We start from the raw sequence: 22,281 nt of genomic DNA, 5'->3' as shown, positions 1-22,281 counted from the left end.
CCCCAAAGTGCTCCCCCACTGACACCTCAGTCACCTGCCCTGCCTTATTTCCCAAGAGTAGGTCAGGTTTTGCACCTTCTCTAGTAGGTACATCCACATACTGAATCAGAAAATTGTCTTGTACACACTTAACAAATACCTCTCCATCTAAACCTTTAACACTATGGCAGTCCCAATCGATGTTTGGAAAGTTAAAATCCCCTACCAAAACCACCCTATTATTCTTCCAGATAGTTGAGATCTCCTTACAAGTTTGTTTCTCAATTTCCCTCTGACTATTAGGGAGTCTATAGTACAATCCCAATAAGGTGATCATCTCTTTCTTATTTCTCAGTTCTACCCAAATAACTTCCCTGGATGTATTTCCAGGAATATCCTCCCTCAGCTGTAATGCTATCCCTTATCAAAAATGTCACTCCCCCTCCTCTCTTGCCTCCCTTTCTATCCTTCCTGTAGCATTTGTATCCTGGAACATGATCCACTGTGATTTTAACAAGACATGAAATAAATTTTGAACCGAAGTCAGAATCTTAAATTATTATATATTGACTAGTTTTAAACACTAGTAATGAATAGCTAGTATTTATAGACTGCTCATTTTGTTGTATTATATTCTCAAACAATCATTGTCCAGGTTTGAATACATGAAGAAACCATACTTTTATTTTCACTTGAGAGCATTTTGTGGTTAATTTAAAAAACTGGACTTAACAGAGGGTTTTGGGGGGGGGGGGGGGGGGGGGGGGGGGGCGGTGCCACAATCTATTTTAAAAGGGAAAATAAATAAGAAAACACTTCTGTTATGAAAAGAAGAGGAGAATTCCATTTCCCTCTCTCCCCATCCATAACAACATAAATCAGAGCCATCAGGTTCTCAACCTTTGTACCAATGGGAGTAATTTCTTTCTGTCCACCATGGAGATCCCTTGTGCTTTTGAGCAGCTCTGTCAAATCTCTTGCATCAACTTTGTTAATCTATTCACCTAACTGAAGTCTCTCATCTCATAAGCCATTTCATACATCTTTTCTGCACACTCTTCAATACCTTCATATCTCTTCTCAGGTGTGGTGCCCAGTATTCTGCACAGTTACTTGGCTGCAGACAGAACTAAAAAAAAATCATTTAAGGAAACTAATATGGAGGCTTTGTTCCACAGCTATGCATTCAGTACACTCAAAACACATTTGATCAAGCCTACAAACCTGGCTGATGACTCACCAGTACTTCACGTGACTCATCACTTAAAGGGACACTGTTCCAACATAACACACCCCAACTATAATACATAACGCCCAGAATTTGATAAAACACTCCAAATAAGGCTGAACCAGAGTTTGGTTAATGTTCATTGTAGAGCTGAAAATGTGTTGCTGGAAAAGCGCAGCAGGTCAGGCAGCATCCAAGAAGCAGGAGAATCGACGTTTCGGGCATGAGCCCTTCTTCAGGCTGAAGAAGGGCTCATGCCCGAAACGTCGATTCTCCTGCTCCTTGGATGCTGCCTGACCTGCTGCGCTTTTCCAGCAACACATTTTCAGCTCTGATCTCCAGCATCTGCAGTCCTCACTTTCTCCTCCTTAATGTTCATTGTAACTTGCTTGCCTTTGTACTATCTTAATGCATACTTCACAGAATCCATATGCACTAACAATCACTTTGTCAAACTGCCCTGCTACCCTCATTGATCCACGTATATATATCCTCAATTCTTTCTGAAGAATCCCTTTTAGAATAGTATCCTTTATTTGACACTCCTATCCCTCACTCATTACATTTCACATTTTTGAAGTACTTCATTGGCTGTAAATTGATTAGAGACTTGCTGAACGTCACAGGATTTTCAGAACAATCCTTTTGATGATTTCTGGCAAAACCATTTCTGGATGGGGCAATGAACACACATGTACAGAAATGCAGCTCTTTAAAACAATGTTGTTTGATAATTAATTTCCTTCAGTCTGGCGTGAAAGAAAAAAATTGAAAAAACTTAGCATCTCATACTTGGTGCTAATATAATTAGTTTTTCATTTAAATATCCATTGTACAAGTTTGTTAATTATTATATTCAGATATTCTGTCCCGTTCATTCTCTGCATTAACTGTCCTCTCAATCGGAGACCACAAATTTGCTACTTGAGGAACATGAGTCCATACAATAAAATAACCTGAGTCAACAGCTTTAAATGCTATTCTTGGTTTTCGGTTTGGTAGCCAGTTTGCTGTCGCAGTTATTGTACACTCTGGAGCTGTAGTTTTCTCGGTGCTTACAGAGTCTCTTTCCCAAATTCCATACTGAAAACAATTTAACATTATGCAGGTGTGACATCACAAGTTCATCGGCGTATGCATCATTGAATCATGGTGACCATTCCTGCATTGTAACACACACTGTTGATGCAATTTTTTGAATGTATGAGAAAGACATATCAAAATAATGTCCTTTATGACTTCAAAATGATTCTGAAATGCTTTAAGGCGATGAAGTACTTCTGAAGTGCAATCACTGTTGTACTGTAGCAGACAACTTTCTTACACCAAAGTCCTACAGACAGCAATGGTCAAGTGATAAATGTTATGCAGTATACTGAAAAGATAGACCTACTCCACTACAAAAAGTGCCATGGGATGTTTTGCATTCAACCAAGGGCAAGGTAGGTTTCAGTTTTAACATCTCATATAAAGGACTGCTTACCTGACAGAGAACACACCCTTAGTACTAAGTAGAAATGCCAATCTACATTATGCAATCAACTCTTTGGAGGAGAACTTGAAACCGAGCACCATGCATCCAAAATCATATTCTTTGAGTAACTAACACCACAATGGAACAATTCAAACATACACAGTATGGCACTTATGGGACCAGGAGTGTGCCGATTGATCAAATATTCCAGATAGTCAATAGGTCTACATAATCCACGTAAAAATACATACGAAACACAATATAATGCAGGGGACACACATATCACTGTTATACTTTATTTACAGCATAAATTACAAATAATAATGCAACAGTGTTTGCCAAGCAGCCTTCATGAGACTTGGGAAATGGAGCATAAAAATAGTGAGGTCTTGTTAAAACTCTATAAGAAACCATTCAGACCACAACTGGAAAATTGTGAATGATTTTGGTCCATTTATCTGAAGACATATTGGTACTGGAAGCAGTTCAGTGTAGCTTCATTAAGTTGATTCTAGACTTAGACTAGATTCGATTCCCTTCAGTGTGGAAACAGACCCTTTGGCCCAACAAGTCCACACCGACCCTCCAAAGAGTAACCCACCCTTTTCTGACTAACGCACCTAACAACTATGGACAATTTAGCATGGCCAATTCACCTGACCTGCACATATTTTGCAATGTGGGAGGAAACCGGAGCACCCAGAGGAAACCCACGCAGACATGGGGAGAATGTGCAAACTCCACACAGACAGTCGCCCAAGGCCGAAATCGAACCTGGAATCCTGGCAGCAGTGCTAACCACTCATCCAGTGTGCTGCCCAGGAAAGCAGCTCAAGGAGACATTGAGCAAACAGCAGAGGATGGTTTGCTCCATATGGAGCAACTTTTCTTTATGTGCAGTTTAGGTGAATTGACCATGCTAAATTGCCATAGCGCTCAGGGGAGTGTAGGTTAGGTGCATTAGTCAGGGAAATATGGAGTAATAGGGTAGGGGAATGAGTCTAGGTGGATTACTCTTCAGAGGGTCGGTGTGGAGTTGGTGGGCCAAATGGCCTGTTTACACACTGTAAGGATTCTATGAAATTGCCTCAACTAAAACTTACTAGCACAGAGCCTTCTCACTAACACCCTCAACTGACTACTCAGACCTCATGGTAGACAGTGGTATTTGAGGAGAAATTGACTTGAAATTGAACCAATTGCTGATATTTTGTGTGGCCAGTCAATTGAACAAGATATTTATATTGAAATAAATAAATTTAAAAGTATAATAATTGGATAGAATAATACAGCAAACATTGCAGCATTTGACGTATACAATTTTTGCCAGTTCATCAAGACTGCAAATTCATAAGTTTCAGGTTAAAACAATTGTTGTAATTATAATTTGGAAGACTGTTTAACTTACTCATATTTTTCTAAATTGTTGGATTTCTTCTCTGTTACATAATTGCTTGGTATGTAGCCCTCATGTCTGAAAAATAGAATATATCCATAATTGTGTCAGGAGTCTTATTAATATTTGCTTACATTTTACATTGCTCTACTTGAGCACTCTGCGAAGTGTGATGCTGGAAAAGCACAGCAGGTCAGGCAGCATCCGAGGAGCAGCAGAATCGACATTTCGGGGATAAGCCCTTCAGCTAGACCAAAGTTACACTACAGCCATGCTTGTGAGCACACATTAGCTTTTCACATTAGGAGAATGGGAATGGCAGCATCCACTTTCTTACATCATTGAAAGAAATTCATACAAATTGTTAAGCGCCAGATAGATTCAAAGAACTGTATAAATAAATAAAGATGAAATTTTAGTGTGTACAATGAATCATCATTCCAGATAGACAAGCAGTTCTAATTTCCTTGGCTAAATTTGGATTTGGCAAATTCATCAAATAATTTTCTAATTTTCACCTGTAACTCTCAGAAGCAATGTGAATAGTAACTTTTAGCTGTTTAACTCTTCCAATAAAATGTAATTGAATTCCCATGAAGAAAGGATAGATAAAGAATAACTAGTAAATGTACTATATTTGGACTGACAAAATGCATTCAATAGCATGTAAGGCTATGTAATAAGAGCCCAAAGTGTTAGGGGTAAAATATTAGCATGGATAGTGGATTGGCTGACTAATAGAGAGAGTTGGGAAAAAGAGGGTACTTTAACGTTGGCAATCTCGAAGTGGTGGAGCTTCACAAGAATCAGTACTAGGGCCTCAACTATTTACAATATATGTTAACAACCCAATTAACAAAAATGAATGCACTCTCATCAAGTTTGCGCATGACACAAGACTAGATGGCAAGTCAAATGTGAGGTTGACAAAGTCTGTAGAGGAATGTAGACAGATTAAGTATACAGGCAAAACTTTGACATATGGAATATAATGTAGAGGAAAATGGCAGGTCATTCACTTTGTAAGAAGAATAGAAGTGATTATTACTATATAAATGGGGATAGACTGCAGAAAGCTTCAGCACAGAGGGATTTGGGGTCCTTATGCATACTTAGCTTCTAAATTCAACAAGTATTTGAAAAGACAACTGGACTGTTGACGTTATTTGACAAGAAATGGAGTATAAAAATAGGGAAGTCTTGTTAAAACTAAACAAGGCACTAGTCAGACTACAACTGGAAAATTGGGCATGATTTTGGTTCATTTATCTGAAGATAGATTGGTACTGAATGCAATTCAGTGGAGGCTCATTAGGTTGATTCTAGGTATGGTGAAACTTTTTTTAAAAAGACACTTGAGTAGACTGGTCTTGAACTTATTGGAGTTTAGAAGAATGAGGGGCAATCTTATTGAAATACATAAAATTCTTAGGGTACCTAACAGGTTAGTTGCTGAGAGGTGTTTTCCCTTGTGGGAAAGTCTAGAAGCAGACAAAACAATCTCAGACCAAGGAGGTGCTCATCTGGGACAGAGATGAGGAAGAATTTCCAAGCTGCAACTGTTCAAAACAGTAGTGCGGCCGCACTTAGATTATTGCATACAGTTCTGGTCGTCCCATAACAGGAGGGACGTGGAAGCATTGGAAAAGGTGCAGAGGAGATTTACCAGGATGTCACCTGGTCTGGAGGGAAGGTCTTATAAGGAAAGGCTGAGACACTTGGGTCTGTTCTCATTGGAAAGAAGGAGGCTAAGAGGGGATTTGAAAGAGACATACAAGATGATCAGAGGATTAGACAGGGTGATAGGATTAGAGAGTGGTGGTCTTTTTCCTAGGATGATGATGTCAGCTTGTACGAGGGGGCATAGCTACAAATTGAGGGGTGATAGATTTAAGACAGATGTCAGAGGCAAGTTCTTTACTCAGAGTGGTAAGGGCATGGAATGCCTTTGTAGTTAACTCAGTCACAGTAAGGAGATTTAAACAATCCTTGGATAAGCGCATGGATGAAGATGGGATAGTGTATGGGGCTGGGCTTAGATTAGTTCACAGGTCGCTGCAACATTGAGGACCGAAGGGCCTGTTCTACGCTGTATTGTTCGATTTTCTATGAATTTCTTCTCTCAAAGGGCAGTGAATCCACTGACTTTTTCTAAACCACAGAGGGTTGTAGAGGCTGAGCTGTTAATTATAGTCAAGGCTGAGATTTTTAATTAGTAAGGGAATCAAGGGTTACGATGAAAAAAAAGTAAAGTAGAGTTGAGGGTTATCATTTCAACCTTGATGGGCTGAAACAGAATCACTAACTTTTCCTCCTATATTTTACATTCTTAAGAATATGATAAGAAGAGACAAGAGAAATATTGCAAGTTTAAATAGTTAATTTTATATTTTTAAATAAAATAAGATTCCTCTCATAGGTTCTCTTGTATTCTACCAAAACTATGATCATTTCAATAAATCCTATCATGGTGATCTAAATCATGAGATACTTAATCACACATCCAAATTATTGACTATACCACTTCTGTCCTAGCACATGAAGCAATCATGGGAATTTCTACCATGGTAGCTCGACTACAAAAAGTAGTGAAAATACAAACTGGAAAACTACAGTAAAGAATAAAACAAAAAATCTCTACAAGAAATAGCAGGCTTTGCCTTTGGAGTAAAAAAGAAAATGCTGGAAATATTCAGTAGTTACAGGAATATTCACTAAGTGCTTTGGGTCATTATCAGAACTGAAACTGTAAGAGATGTGTAAGTAATTCAGTTAAATAAATGAAGAGGAAAAGGATAGAGAAAAATAAGTAGTCATGAATTGTATTCACAAGTAGTCAGCATGTTCTGTTGCTCACCATTGGCTCCCTGTCAGGAAATTCCATGGTTCGAATCTTAAATTGTTTCAAACAAACTCAACAGTATTAATGTTGTCTATGAGACTCTGCAATGCTTAAGATAATTTCCAAAACTTATTGTTAAGGCTGTTTCTCCCATTATTTTGGATGCAGAATCATCAGGGATTCATACCCAGTCAAATGGTCTTTGGAAACAGTAAAGGCAATGACAATGTAAACAGTAGAAGCATGGGTAAGTCATTTGACCCCTCAAAGCTGCTCCACCATGCAATAAAGGGTCATCAGATTATACCTCGAACTCCACTTTCTTACTTACACCCCATAACCTTGTAGATGAAAATCCTGCCTAATACAGCAATGAATATATCCCACTGCTCTCTGCCTAAGAATTTCAAAGATTAACAACCACCTGAAGACAGAAATTCCGCCTTATCTGCATCTTAAATAGGAGACCTACTATTTTTAAACTGTGCCCTCTAGCTTTGGATTCCTAACAGGGAATATGTTCATGCTTTTTTATTATCTATTCATGGGATGAGGGCCTTTTAGGCTAGGCCAGCATTTATTGTCCATCTCTATTTGCCCAGAGTGCAGTTAATAGTCAACCACATTGCTGTGGGTCTGGAGACACATGTAGGCAAGACCAGGTAGGGATGAAAGATTCCTTCCCTGAAGGACATTAGTGAATCAGATGGATTTTTCCAAAAATTGGCAAAGGAATCATGATCATCATCAGACTCTTAATTCCAGATTTTTTTGAATTCAAATTCCATCATTACTATGGTAGGATTCAAACCTGGGTCCCCACAACATTATCTGGGTCTCTGGATTAACAGTCCACTATGCCATCATCTCTCCTTAAAGCATATATTCTGCAAAGTCTCCTCAGAATCTTATATGCTTTAATAAGATAACTTTTCAATCTTCTGAACTCCAATAAGTATGGGTCCAACCTTTCCACATTAGGTTCAGGGTTTGTTTCCATCTTCTGAGATATGGATGCCAAAGGAGGACCCAACTGCAGTTTACCAGATTCTAGCAACAAAAAAAATCAGTCTATCGTGCCCATTTGACTAGCACACAAGATCTGTTCAAATGAAAATAGGTCCTGGAGACTGCAGGTAACAAGCATTGTCAGGGCAGTAGGTCAGGAGATTTTTGAGGGTCATCTAAAAGCATTTTAAAAAAGTAAGAACATGCCTTTTTGGCTACACATCTAGTGGTTTCAGCCCTTGTGATCTGTCTGTCACATTTTGCTGCAAGACCCCGATTTCAAATTTCACTCGGTAGTTGCTGACTTGTACAAACTGAAGAACCTCCCAACTCTTTTGTATGGGAGTGCAGTACACCCATTTAAAGACTTACCTGAAGGTTGATACAAGCGATCGACTTGGGGATTGAGGACTACACTAGATTTTTAAGTCAAAAATGAGGACCAACATTTGAATGTCTCTCGTAAAATTTATAAGACTGTTCCGTAAAATTCATACCCAAATGGGTTTCACTTATCCCACTCTGCAGCTTGCAACTGATCTTTATAATTGACCTCAACTGGAAAACTGAATAAAATTTTGGGCATCATTAGGAAGGATGTAAAGATATTAGAAAGCATCAGAGAGGGAAGAGATTACATGAATAGATGTCAGGATGAGGGACTCAAGTCATGGAGACCAGTGGAAAAACTAGTAATTAGTTTTCTTGGGCTGGAGAATTTTAACTATGAAGAGAGATTAGATAGTTTGGTGTTGTTTTTCTTAAAGCAGAGAAGACTGAGGGGGATCTTTACTGAGGTGTATAAAATTGAGTGGCTTAGAAAGAAACTTCTCCCAAGTAGTAGGATGATAACAATGCAGGGGGGCATAGTTTTAAGGACAAGAACAGGAAATTGACAGGTGATTTCAGGCCAATTACTTGCACTCGGGTGGCGTTATCAGGAACTCACCGCTAGAAAGGATAGCAGAGGCAGGAAGCCTCACAACATTTAAGTGTTTGGATGAGCATTTGCAATGCCATAGTATACAAGGTTACGGGCCAAAGACCACTTTACGTGTTGTAAAACTCTTGACTCTCTGACTACGAATAAGATTAAGAGATAATTTGATGAAAGTGTTAAAAATCACGAGGGTCTGTACGGATGAACACAGAAAAACTGGTGGTAAGGTCAAGAGCCAGAGGATATTAATTTAAGGGAACTGACAAAAGAACCAATGCAATATGAGGTGAGATATGTTTAAGGAATGAATGGTTAAGGTCTAGAATTGAATGCCTGTGTGTATTGGAAGCAGATTCAATCAAGGCTTTCAAAAGAGAATTAGATAATTTCAGAAGAGAAAACGTTTGCAGGAAAAGGTGGGCAAGTGGGACCGGTTGGGAGAGTGCGCTTGCAGAGTTGGCATGGACATGGCAGGCTGAATAGCTTTCTTCTGTGCTATAACAACTATGATTTTTTCGTCACATATTCATATATGCAACATAGTTAAAACTAACACCTGGAAAGAGAGAGTGGGACAGACAGTAAAGATGACTTTTTTGTATTCAAAAAATCTCAAATCATTAGAGTCATAGAGACGTACAGCACGGAAACAGACCCTTTGGTCCAACTCGTCCATGCCAACCAGATATCCCAACCTAATCTAGTCTCACTTACCGGCACGCAGCCCATATCCCTCCAAACCCTTCCTAATCAGCAACACATCCAGATGCCTTTTAAATGTTGCAATCGTACTGGCCTCAACCACTTCTTCTGGCAGCTCATTCCATACATGTACCACCCTCTGTGTGAAGAAGTTGCTCCTTAGGTCTCTTTTATATCTTTCCCCTCTCACCCTAAACCTATGCCCTCACGTTCTGGACTCCAGGGGAGAGACTTTGCCTATTTATCCTATCCATGCCCCTCATGATTTTATAAACCTCTATAAGATCATCCCTCAGCCTCCGACGCACCAGGGAAAACAGTACCAGTCTATTCAACCTCTCCCTATAGCTCATTCCTTCAACCCTGGCAACATTCTTGTCAATCTTTTCTGAACCCTTTCAAGTTTCACAACATCCTTCTGATAGAAAGGAGACCAGAATTGCACGCAATATTTCAACAGTATTGCTTTCCCAAAATGCAGCACCTCGCATTTATCTGAATTAAACTCTTCTCAGCCCATTGGCCCATCTGGTCCAGATCCTGTTGTAATCTGAGGTAACCCTCTTTGCTGTCCACTACACCTCCAACTTTAGTGTCATCTGCAAACTTACTAACTGGACCTCTTATACTCACTTCCAAATCATTTATATAAATGACGAAAAGTAGTGGACCTAGCACTGATCATTGTGGCACTCCGCTGGTCACAGGCCTCCTGTCTGAAAAACAACCCTCCACCACCACCCTCTGTCTTCTACCTTTGAGCCAGTTCTATATCCAAATGGTTAATTCTCCCTGTATTCCATGAGATCTAACCTTGCTAATCAGTCTCCAAAGGGGAACCTTGTCGAATGCCTTACTGAAGCCCATATAAATCATATCCACTGCTCTGCCCTCATCAATCCACTTTATTACTTCTTCACAAAAACTCAATCAAGTTAGTGAAACATGATTTCCCACACACAAAGCCATGTTGACCATCCCTAATCAGTCCTTGCCTTTCCAAACACATGTACATCCTGTCCCTCAGGATTCCCTCCAATAATTTACCCACCACCCATGTCTAGCGCACTGCTCTTTAGGTTCTGGGCTTGTCCTTACCACCATTTTTAAACAGTGGCACCACATTAGCCAACCTCCAGTCTTCCAGCACCTCACCGCTGACTATTGATGATATAACTATCTCAGCAAGGGGTCTATCATTAACAGTCCCTCAAACTAAATTCTAATAATATCAATTTCAAACATTTTCAACAAAATAAACAGTGGCCATGGAAACAGCAATATGAAATGTTATTCCTTCTCTCTTTTTATTAACAGCCAATCCTCATACCAGTATAGTTGCTAACATCAGTGACTTATTGTGCTCAACTTCAGAGCATAACAGCAACAATGGGCCTAACTTTATCACCAACACTATTAATTAGTCCTGCCTCCAGACTTCATATAGGTTTTTTGCAGTGTAGGATCCTGCCAGCCAAAATAGGCAGTGTGCTCTGCCCTACTTCCGGAACCTGTGTGAAAAGGTAAACAACAATTTATCGCCTAAATTAGACTGCAGAGTCATTGATTAGCAGCACTTTCTAAGCTGGCAAGATTAGATTGAAATAATGAATTCAACATCAAATCAGGCACAGCAAGTTAAATATAGAAAGACTGGCTTGAGAGTCATGAATGAAACAAGCACAAAGAAAATGTGCAAAAAAATTCTTGAAACTACAATAATGAAAATTAGAAGAACTGCAATTCCAGAACACAAAGTTACTTTTCAGTACAGATACTTGCAGCGTTTCCGGTATTACAGCAACAGAGTTTCTCAGTTACTTTTATTTTATACTATGCTCGACTACACTGAGCGACAAGAACCAGAAGGTACTTACCCATTCTTATCTCTTGCTTTCCACCAATGCACGTCACATTTTTGTATCAGGACATATTCTTCACCCTTTACTAAGCTTAGATCATGGGCCTCTAATGCTTCAAAATCATACATTGCTAAAACCATCTCCTCCTCCTCCTCCTCCTCTTCCTCATCATCATAATCTTCATCTTCAGGTCGTGGTAGGGGTGATTGAGGCTTATAAACATATCTTCGTGGATTGTTAGATAGCTGTTAAATAATATAAATTAGAATGCAAGATACATTCTGTTAATAAGACACTCTCCAAATCTGCTTAAAATTATGAAATTAAGCCTTAAAAATAAGTCTGGTCATGAGTTACATTAGGTTGCAAAGTATTTTTCGTTAACAGAACATTTAAGGTATCAAGGCACCCACATGCCATCTAGTCAGTTACGATTTACACCTCATCATAATTATATCAAAAGAAAAAGTGCTTGATTTTTTTTCATGTTTGTTTATACTCAAATAAATGTCAACTAGAGTTTTACTTAAGTTAGTCAAATTTTGAAATATAATAAAAGGATCATTTCAGTCCTGACACTTATAACAGTGTGTTTCCGATAAGCGCAAGGATAAACATCCACATTCCCTGCAAAAAACAGAAGGCCCTGTTCATAACAGTTGGCCCTGACATCTGTATTAATCTTCCCTCTCAGTTAAGGCCTGCCAAGGCTTGTTGGGACAGATGATCTCTTGTGTTGTAAAAGCTTCTGGTTTGTTAACAGACTTGACCTGTTCCATTAAGATTTTATCATGTGAATTAGTCCTATGTACTTTTTTCATCTTGATCCACCTCCTTCATTTTGGTCATGCACTCGTCCATTTCGCGTACATGTCACTGCTTTTGCAAATTTCTGAAATGTTTCCCTGTGTGTCTGGCTGGTACCTCATTGGTTTGCCTGCTTCCTCCTCTAGTTTCTCCCTATGTTCCTGCTTTTAGACCTTCTTCAAAAGACCTTCTCTAAGACATGTCTTTATTCATTGGCATATGCTGTGCATCTATGCAGCTTTTGGCAAAGTCTTCAGTTACTGTGTACTACATTCTGGCCAAGTATCTTGGCTATTGTACCAACAGGTTTCTCATGCACAAAGACTCAGCTCTCTGCATTAATTGCTTCATATCTGCATCAATCTGGTTTTTTTTTGTTCACACTGTGAGAGCTCCAATGTCCAAGAAATCACATGTCTTTGCCTTTTCTCTGCTTCAGTTATTAAAAATGTCTGGCTTTTTGTCCATACTACATGAACTCCAGGCACAATCAAATTCATTGTCATATGAAACTGGTTTTCCAAAGTCAATCATTGTTTTGCTGGATTCTTCTGATCATCCTCAGATAGATTTGAGGCATAACTCAGTTTACAATGAAAATTCTAAATTTGACATGTTGCTTCTCAGAAACCATAATCTTCGAGCATGGTTCAATCCTCTCCAAAAATACCATGTTACAACATGGATTTTTAACTCATAGGTGGAAGGGAGTTCTTGCTTTGAGGTCATTTAACAAAGGCCAAATGAGGCAATAGGAGAAAGACTGCAGGACAAAACACAACATTGCACTGAAGTCTGAAGGTGAAACTGCCATTGGTTTTCTTTGAAGACTGGTGCAGAACTAAAAGTTACACAACTCAAGCAGGCAATTTCTGATATGACAGTGATGAACCAGTTGCAGTGCTACAATCAAGTTTCTAATTTAAATAATTTTTTTTTTAAGTTGCTGAGCAATGCTGTTGGCTCACTATACTTGCCACCATGTTGTATGAACTCTTTCTAGTTTAATATAAATGAAATTTATTATTGGGAGAACTTGAAACAGATCAAATGTCTCTCTTCATCTCCCAATTTTACCTTCAATTAAAGAGACAGCCCCAAAGCATCATAATCTTGTAAAAATCTCATCCATTAAAGGCATTTAGATTATTCTATTAAAAGGTGGTCATGAAATAAAAGAATACAAATCTAGTTAGAACAGGTAGTCAGATCATTTTTAAAGAGGGGGGGAACGGCCACTTTTGTGTTAGTCTTTTTTTGGTAAGAACTGAGCCAACTAAAGAGAACAGCCACAGATTCAGGAAAAACTCAAACAATGATACCCAAACTTCAGAGAATTAAATTTATCTTGTGAGAACTTTCTTATTATTTTGATCATTTAATATAAATTATCTGAACTCACATACATTTATGGATCAGTTAGAGAAGAAAAGAAGACAGCACTGGATGAATAAGAATTGACGACTGCAAGACTTGTGAAAAGCACAGCTCGATCATATAGACAGGTAGATGCAAGGAAATAAATTCCACAATTACATACATTGAACTTCAACTAAAGAAACCATTTTTAAACAAGGAAGTAATTAATTATTACTAATTAACAGAGTTAAATACAGATCTATTATACATCATTTTAAAATGTGTGACAAAATGCAGTGTAATCTTTAACTCTAATTTTGAAATGGAGTTAAATGCAATAATTATACAAACTGAAACGAGGTATGGCTTTGTGGTTACAAAGATTTGCAACAGCCTAACTATTACTGTGTTATAATAATTCCAAAAGCAAGTTACCAAGCTACGTGCAATTAACTTGATAATGAGAATATCCTTCCATGTAACCAGTTAGGAAAATTAAGTTTGCAATTTTGAGTCATTTTCAGTTTTTGATCTCCAGTAAGCCAAGAGTATTCTCTTCACAGTATTACGAGTATATTCTTGCATTTTAACTATTAAAGGAGAAAATGAGGACTGTAGATGCTGGAGATCAGAGCTGAAAATGTATTGCTGGAAAAGCACAGCAGGTCAGGCAGCATCCAAGGAGGAGAATCGACGTTTTGGGCATGAGCCCTTCTTCAGGAATGAGGAAAGTGTGTCCAGCAAGATAATTTTTCAGGTATCTTAGCCTGCTGGACACACTTTCCTCATTCCTGAAGAAGGGCTCATGCCTGAAACGTCGATTCTCCTGCTCCTTGGATGCTGCCTGACCTCCTGCGCTTTTCCAGCAACACAGTTTCAGCTTTTAACTATTAAAACAGATCAATTATAATCATTTCCAACAGTGCAAAAGCATGATCTGCCCAAGATCATAATCTTACAGTTAACTACCTGTCCTCTGAAAAAAATTAATATTCAGTCACATGATAATTTGGAGGTTGAGTCCAAGATGTACTGCAATCATAATTTTAAAAAACTTACATCAAATCAAATCTTCAAAGTCTCTGCACGAGTTCTGTTCAGGGTACAATATTTGAAACAGGCACTTTTTCAGGTACCCCTTCTGAGTTTCAATAAATATTGTCATTTTTGTGAGGAAAATACCATAATACCTGAATATAGATCAGCCTGCAAGAAATGCTGGAACAGTTTTGCTCAATTATAGCAAATGATTAATGAGTTGACAGTTAGCTTTCATTACTAAATGTATTGGTATTATTGTTCATACTTCAAATAAACCATTAATACAGCAGTGAATATTACAGTAAATTAATAGCAGACTCAATTATTATTTTTGTAATACCTTACCATATCATCTGGTGTTGGAGGAAGTGGCTTTCGAGTAACTAAAAAGTAAAAAAATAAATTTCAAGACAGACATTACAGCAACCTCCAGAAATTTATAAAAAAGCTGACTTAGAAACATATTTGTTTGAAGTGATGCATCTTAATGCATACACTGGCATTTACAGCAAGCCAGCCAGTACACTACACTGCTTGAAGCATCCCCCTTTTACAAAGAAAACCAAAAAATTGCAAGTATCCTTTGTAGTTCCAAGTTATATGATCATAAACAGACCTTGTGGATATGTAGTGATAGTATCTCTACTCTAGAAGGCCAGGGTTCAAGTCCTTACCACTCATTAACAAAACAGTGTGAATACAACATTTTACTGATCATGGAAGTTAGATGAGGATAGGAAAAGGTGCCCCTTTGCTTAGCTTTTAATACTCTTTCATCCTCTAGGAATTGGTTCTTGCTTTATTATAGAGAAAGAAGTGAGCTGTTGGTGAGTATCTGATAAGTCGCTCACATCCATATCATGAAATTTTAAAACTGTATGCACGCATGGAATATGGACGCTGGTGGCTGGCCAGCATTTATTGCCCATCCCTACATTATGTACAGGTCTCCAAGCAGTAGTCAGATGTGGGACAGAAAATAGATCAGGAGATAGAAAAGGTATGTAAGAAACACAATTGCAATACTCAATAAAAGGGATTCATGGAATCACTAGGTGGTTTTTTTGGAGCCGCTTGTGGTCAGCCTACTAGGATTTGGCGATTTGTAATAAGGCAGACTTGATTAGGGGGCTTAAGGCGAAACTTTGAGATAATGCACTTTGTTAGGAAGAATAGAGGTGTAGACTATTTTCTAAATGAGGAAAGACTGGAAATCTGAAGCACAATGGGACTCGGGAGTCCTAGCTCAGGATTCTATCAAAGTTAATATGCAGGCTCAGTTGGCAGTTAGGAAGGCAAATGCAATGTTAGCACTCATTTCAAGAGGGCGAGAATATAAGAATGGGGATGGACTGCTGAGGCTGTATATCACTCTGGTCAAATTGCGTTTGGAATAAAGTGTGCAGATTTGGGCCCGATGTCTAAAGGAGGATGTGCTGGCCTTGGGGTGGGTCCAGCGAAGGTTTAAAAGAATGGCTGAGGCCTTGTCATATGAAGAGTGGTTGAGGACTCTAGGTCTGTATTCGATGGAGTTTAAAAGGTGGAGGGGATCTAATTAACTTATAGAATATTGAGAGGCCTAGATAGAGTAGACAGTGGGCAGCATGGTGGCACAGTGGCTAGCACTGCTGCCTCACAGCGCCAGAGACCTGGGTTCAATTCCCGCCTCAGGCAACTGTGTGTGGAGTTTGCACATTATCCCCGTGTTCGCGTGGGTTTCCTCAAGGTTTCCTCCGGGTGCTCCGGTTTCTTCCCACAGTCCAAAAATGTGCAGATTAGGTGAATTGACCATGCTAAATTGCCCGGAGTGTTAGGTGAAGGGGTAAATGTAGGGGAATGGGTCTGGGTGGGCTGTTCTTTGGAGGGTCAGTGCGGACTTGTTGGGCCTAAGGGCCTGTATCCACACTGTAAGTAACCTAATCTAATCTAAAAATGTTTCCACTGGTAGGAAAGACGAGGATTCAAGGAGAAAGTGAGGACTACAGATGCTGGAGATCAGAGCTGAAAATGTGTTGCTGGAAAAGCGCAGCAGGTCAGGCAGCATCCAAGGTACAGGAGAATTTTTTCGGGTTCCTGAAGAAGGGCTTATGCCTGAAACGTCGATTCTCTAGGATTCAAGGACACAGCCTCAGAGTAAAAGGATGCCCCTTTAGAACTGAGATAAGGAGAAATTTCTTCAGCCAGTGGGCAGTGATTTTGTGAAACACTTTGCCACAAAAGGCTGTACAGTGCATGTCACTGAGTGTATTTAAGATAGATTAATAGGATTTTGACAAGCAAGTTTTGAAAACTAAACACAAACAGAAATAGGGACATAACACCAGCACTTCACTGGAGGCTCACTGATTATGTTACTAAGTATGGTGACAAAATGCCTGAAACCAAACCTTCCAGCTCAGTGAGCAAACTCACATCCTGGAATTTGATTAGTAAGGCAATCAAAGTTGAAGAGGAGAAGGCAGGAAATGGGCTGAGAAATATATCAGCCGTGATCAAATTGTGGACCAGACTCTATCAGCCACATGGCCTAATTCTCATCCTTTACCATATGGTCTTATGGTAAGCCTCCTCCGTCCATGATTCTTCAATGGCCTTTGCAGCCCAACCAGTTTCTGTCCACTTAACCCGAGGTTTTTGAGCAAGATTGGTCCCAACTCAACAATCTTGCTGATTGCTGCAAACCAAAAACCCATTTTACCAGAATGTCCCCATGCTCTATTGCAAGCCCACCCCGCTGCAACCACAACAAAACCAAACCTGCTTCTGCAGCAAATTAAGTGCTTGATAATCTTCTGAAAAATAAAACTTTAATTGTCAGAAATAAGAAAAGCAATACTTACTATCTCCAAAGAGGTTATATTCTTCACAGCCTGGAGCAAGTTTGTCTGCTTGTCTACAGCATTGCCATACTCCTTCTGCCCAGAATTTTGGATGATATTTTGGTATTATTAAGTCATTATTTCTTATTTCTAATTTTAAAAAGAAAAACAGGCAGAAATTCATTTTAAAGAATGATGATTGCTGGCTCAATCACAAGCTCAGTTAAGGAAAATAGCTTCTAAATTGAAAATAATCTGATCTTGTCTCAGTCCAATGATCACAATAGATGACAAAGGCTGAATGCAGAATTAAAGAGTAATTTCTTTAAAATCCTAAGTCAAAATTGAAAACATGAGCATGTTCATGAAGTTTCCAACTGAATGAACAAAGCATATCATCTTTATGAATCATAAAATCATAGAATCCCCACAGTCTGGAAATAGGCTGTATCGGGTCTATCGGGTCCACACTGACCCTCCAAAGAGCAACCCATCCAGAACCACACCCCTACCCTATTCCTGTAACTCTGAATTTCTCATGGCTAATACACTAGCCTGCACATTCTTGGATACTATGGGTAATTTAGCATGTACATATTTGGACTATGGGAGGAAACCCACGTAGATTTTGGGAAAGTATACAAAGTCTACACAGACAGTGGCCCAAGACTGGAATCAAAATCAGGTCCCTGGCCCTGTGGGGCAGCAGTGCTAACCACTGAGCTACCCTGTCTCCATGAATGTTATTGGTGACTTCAATCTACATATTGATTGGACTAGCCAAACTGGCAGCAAAGTAATGGAGGAGAATTTCCTAGAATGTACGGGGGATGGTTTTCTCAACCAATATGTCAAAAGACTAACTAGAAAGTAAGCCATCCTAGACTGGGTATTGTGTCGTGAGAGAGGGGACTAAGAGCAACCTTGTGGTGCAAGATCCTTTGGGGAAGCTTGTCCATAATATGGTAGAATTCTTCATTAAGATAGAAAATGACACAGTTAAATCTGAGACTAGGTTCCTGAACTTAAAGAAAGCTAACTTTGGTGGTATGAGGCATGCATTAGCTAGAATAGTTGGCCAAGGATACTTCAGGGGTTGACGAAGGATCAGCAATGACAAAAACTTAAAGAACACATGGACATCCCTGTCTGGCATAAGAGTTAAACAGGGAAGGTGGCTCAACCATGGCTAACAAGGGAAATCAGGGCTTGCTGGGAAACCTCAGAAGGTCTGGCAACAGCTGTGAAGAGAAATCAGAGTTAACATTTTGGGTCCAATGACACTTCCTCAGAATGTTCTGAGGAAGTGTCACCAGACCCAAAACATTAACTATGATTTCTCTTCACAGATACTGCCAGGCCTGCTGAGTGTTTCCAGCAATTTCTGTTTTTGATTTATAACACCCACAGTTATTTTGGTTTTTATTTAAGGGAAATCAGAGATTGTGATGAAACCAAAGAGGATGCAGAAAAAGCAGCAAACCTGAAGACTGGGAGAAATTTAAAATTCAGCAGAGGAAGAAGAAAAGGGTTTAATTCAAAAGAGGGAAATTGGAAAATGAAAGTAAACTTGTGGAAGCCATAAAAACTGACTGCAAATGCTGCTATAGTTATGTGAAGAGAAAAAGACTGTTGAAGACAAAAGTAGGTTTCTTACAGTTAGAATCAGGTGAATTCATAATGGACTAAACAGATTGCAGATCAGTTGAACAAATACTTTGTATGTGTCTTAGTCATAGAGATGTACAGCATGGAAACAGACCCTTCGGTCCAACTCGTCCATGCCGAGCAGATATCCCAACCCAATCTAGTCCCACCTGCCAGCACCTGGCCCATATCCCTCCAAACCCTTCCTATTCATATACCCAGCCAGATGCCTTTTAAGTGTTGCAATTGTACCAGCCTCCACCACTTCCTCTAGCAGCTCATTCCATACATGTACCACCCTCTGCGCGAAAACGTTGCCCCTTAAGTCTCTTTTATATCTTTCCCCTCTCACCCTAAACCTATGCCCTCTAGTTCTGGACTACCCCACCCAGGGAAAAGACTTCATCTAATTACCCTGTCCATGCCCCTCATGATTTTATAAACCTCTATAAGATCACCCCCCTCAACCTCAGACAGTCCAGGGAAAACAGCCCCAGCCTATTCAACTTCTCCCTATAGCTCAAATCCTCCAATCTTGGCAGCATCCTGGTCAATCTTTTCTGAACCCTTTCAAGTTTCACAACATCCTTCCAATAGGAAGGAGACCAGAATTGCACACAATGTTTCAAAAGTGACCTAACCAATGTCCTGTATAGCCACAACATGACCTTCCAACTCCTGTACTCAATACTCTGACCAATAAAGGTAAGCATACCAAACACCTTCTTCACTATCCTACTTACCTGCACTTCAAGGTTTCTTTGTTCAGCAACACTCTGAAGGACATTACCATTAAGTGTGTAAGACCTGCTAAGATTTGTTTTTCCAAAATGCAGCACCTCACATTTATCTAAATTAAACTCCATCTGCCACTCCTCAGCCCATTGGCTCATCTGATCAAGATCCCATTGTAATCTGAGGTAACCCTCTTCTCTCTCCACTACACCTCCAATTTTAGTGTCATCTGCAAACTTCCTAATTATACCTGTTATGTTCACATCCAAATCATTTATACAAATGACGAAAAGTAGTGGACCCAGCATCGATCCTTGTGGCACATCACCCGTCACAGGCTCCAATCTGAAAAACATCTCCACCACCATCCTCTTTCTTCTATCTTTGAGCGAGTTCTGTATCCAAATAGCGAGTGCTCCCTATATTCCATGAGATCTAACCTTGCTAACCAGTCTCCCATGGGGAACCTTGTTGAATGCCTTACTAAAGTCCATATGGATCATGTCTACCACTCTGCCCTCATCAATCCTCTTTGTTACCTTTTCAAAAAACTCAATCAAGTTTGAGAGATATGAGTTCCTGTGCAAAAAGCCATGCTGACTATCCCCAAATCAGTCCTTGCCTTTCCAAATACATCAGCATTCCCTCCAACAACTTGCACACCAATGATGTCAGGCTCACTGGTCTATAGTTCCCTGGCTTGTCCTTACCACCTTTCTTAAATAGTGGAACCACGTTAGCTAACCTTCAGTCTGCCGGTACCTCACCTGTGACTATTGGTAATACAAATATCGCAGCAAGAGGCCCTGCAATCACTTCCCTAGCTTCCCACAGAGTTCTAGGGTACACCTGATCAGGTCCTGGGGATTTATCCATTTTTATGCGTCTTCACTAAGCAGGACACAAACAACCTTCCAGAAATGCTCGGATACAAAGGGTAAAGCATAAAGGAGGAACGGAAGGAAATTCCTATTAGACGGGAAATGGCACTGGGGAAATTGATGCAATGAAGCTCTTGGGGCCTAATACCCTGCATCCTAGGGTAATTAAGTGACCCTAGAAATAGCGTATGCAGTGGTGATCATTTTCCAGCATTCTATAGACTCTGAAAGACTTCCAAATGATAGAAGGTAGCTCATGCAACCTCACTTTTTAAAATTAAGGGAAAGACAAAACTGAGAATTATAGGCCAATTAGCCTGACATCAATGGTGGGGAAAATGTTGGAGTTAACTAACAAGGACGTAATAACTGAGTATTTGGAAAGCAGTGGCCGAGTCAGTCCAATTCAGCATGGATTCACTAAAAGGAAGTCATGCTTGACAAGCCTTCTGGAATTTTTTGAGGATGGGACCAGTAGAATGGACAATGGTGAATCAGGACTTTCAAAAGGCTTTTGACAAGGTTCCACAAAAAAGATTGTTAAGCAAAATTAAAGCTCATGGTATCAGTGGTAATGTATTGATGTGAATAGAGAACTGGTTGACAGACAGGAAGCAGACTGTTCGAATAAATGGATCCTTTTCACAGTGGAAGGCAGAGACGAGTAGGGTACCACAGGGTTAAGTGCTGGAATTTCAGCTGTTCACTACATACATTAACAATTTGGACAAAAGAATTGAATGCAATATCTCCAAATTCACAGGTGACACTAAGCTAGGTGGCAGTGAGGAGGATGCTAGGAGGCTGCAAGGTGACTTGGACAGGTTGGCTAAGTGGGCAAATACTTGGCAAATGCAACATAATATGGACAAATGCGAAGTTATCCACTTTGATCAATTATCTGAAAGGTGGCAGTTTAGGAAAAGATGAGGTGCAACAAGATCTGGGGTCATGGTGGTACAGTCGCTGAAGATTGGCATGCAGATGCAGCAGGCAGTGAGGAAAGCTAACTGCATGCTCGTCTTCATAGTGAGAGGATCTTAGTACAGGAGTACGGATGTTTTGCTGCAGTTATACAAGGCCTTGGTGATGTGTATTTGAGTATTGTGGGCAGTTTTGGTCTCCTAGTCTGAGGAAGGACATTCTTGCTATTGAGTGAGTCCAGCGAAGGCTCATCAGATTAATTTCCAGAATGGTAAGACAGACATGTGCAGAAAAACTGGACCGACGGAGCTTATTCTTGCTGGAATTTAGAAGAATGGGGGTAGAGGGGTCGGAATCTCAGAGATATATAGAATCCTGATGAGACTGAGCAGACTAGATGCAGAAAGAATGATCCCAAAGTTGGATAAGTCCAGAACTCGGGGTCACAGTTTAAGAATAAGGTAAGCCATTCAGAGATGAGGAAAAATGCCTTGATGCAGAGTTGTGAACCTGTTGAATTCTCTATCAAAGAAAGCTGTTGGAGCCAGTTTATTATTTATATTTAAGAGCTGGATGTGGCCCTTGCAGCTAAAGGAATCAAGGAGTATAGAGAGAAAGCGGGAATTAAATACCGAAA

General features: G+C 39.7%; 1 protein-coding gene across 7 annotated transcripts in view; it reads right to left on the bottom strand.

Annotated features, from left to right (window-relative positions):
* LOC122550525 (tyrosine-protein kinase Tec-like) overlaps nt 1-22,281 on the bottom strand; it is a 151,436-nt gene that overhangs the window by 56,369 nt on the left and 72,786 nt on the right. For all 7 annotated transcript variants that reach the window (XM_043691392.1, XM_043691430.1, XM_043691420.1 and 4 more), the window contains 4 exons: nt 17,479-17,607; nt 14,984-15,021; nt 11,447-11,676; nt 4,090-4,155 (listed from right to left, as the gene is read on the bottom strand). In XM_043691392.1, the coding sequence (XP_043547327.1) occupies nt 4,090-4,155; nt 11,447-11,676; nt 14,984-15,021; nt 17,479-17,607 (463 nt within the window). The remainder of the gene's footprint in view (nt 1-4,089; nt 4,156-11,446; nt 11,677-14,983; nt 15,022-17,478; nt 17,608-22,281) is intronic.

The sequence above is a fragment of the Chiloscyllium plagiosum genome, chromosome 1, assembly GCF_004010195.1.
Source record: "Chiloscyllium plagiosum isolate BGI_BamShark_2017 chromosome 1, ASM401019v2, whole genome shotgun sequence".
NCBI classification, from domain to species: Eukaryota; Metazoa; Chordata; class Chondrichthyes; order Orectolobiformes; family Hemiscylliidae; genus Chiloscyllium; species Chiloscyllium plagiosum.
The sequence above is the reverse complement of the archived record's forward strand: the minus strand, read 5'-3'. Positions and strand labels throughout refer to the sequence as shown.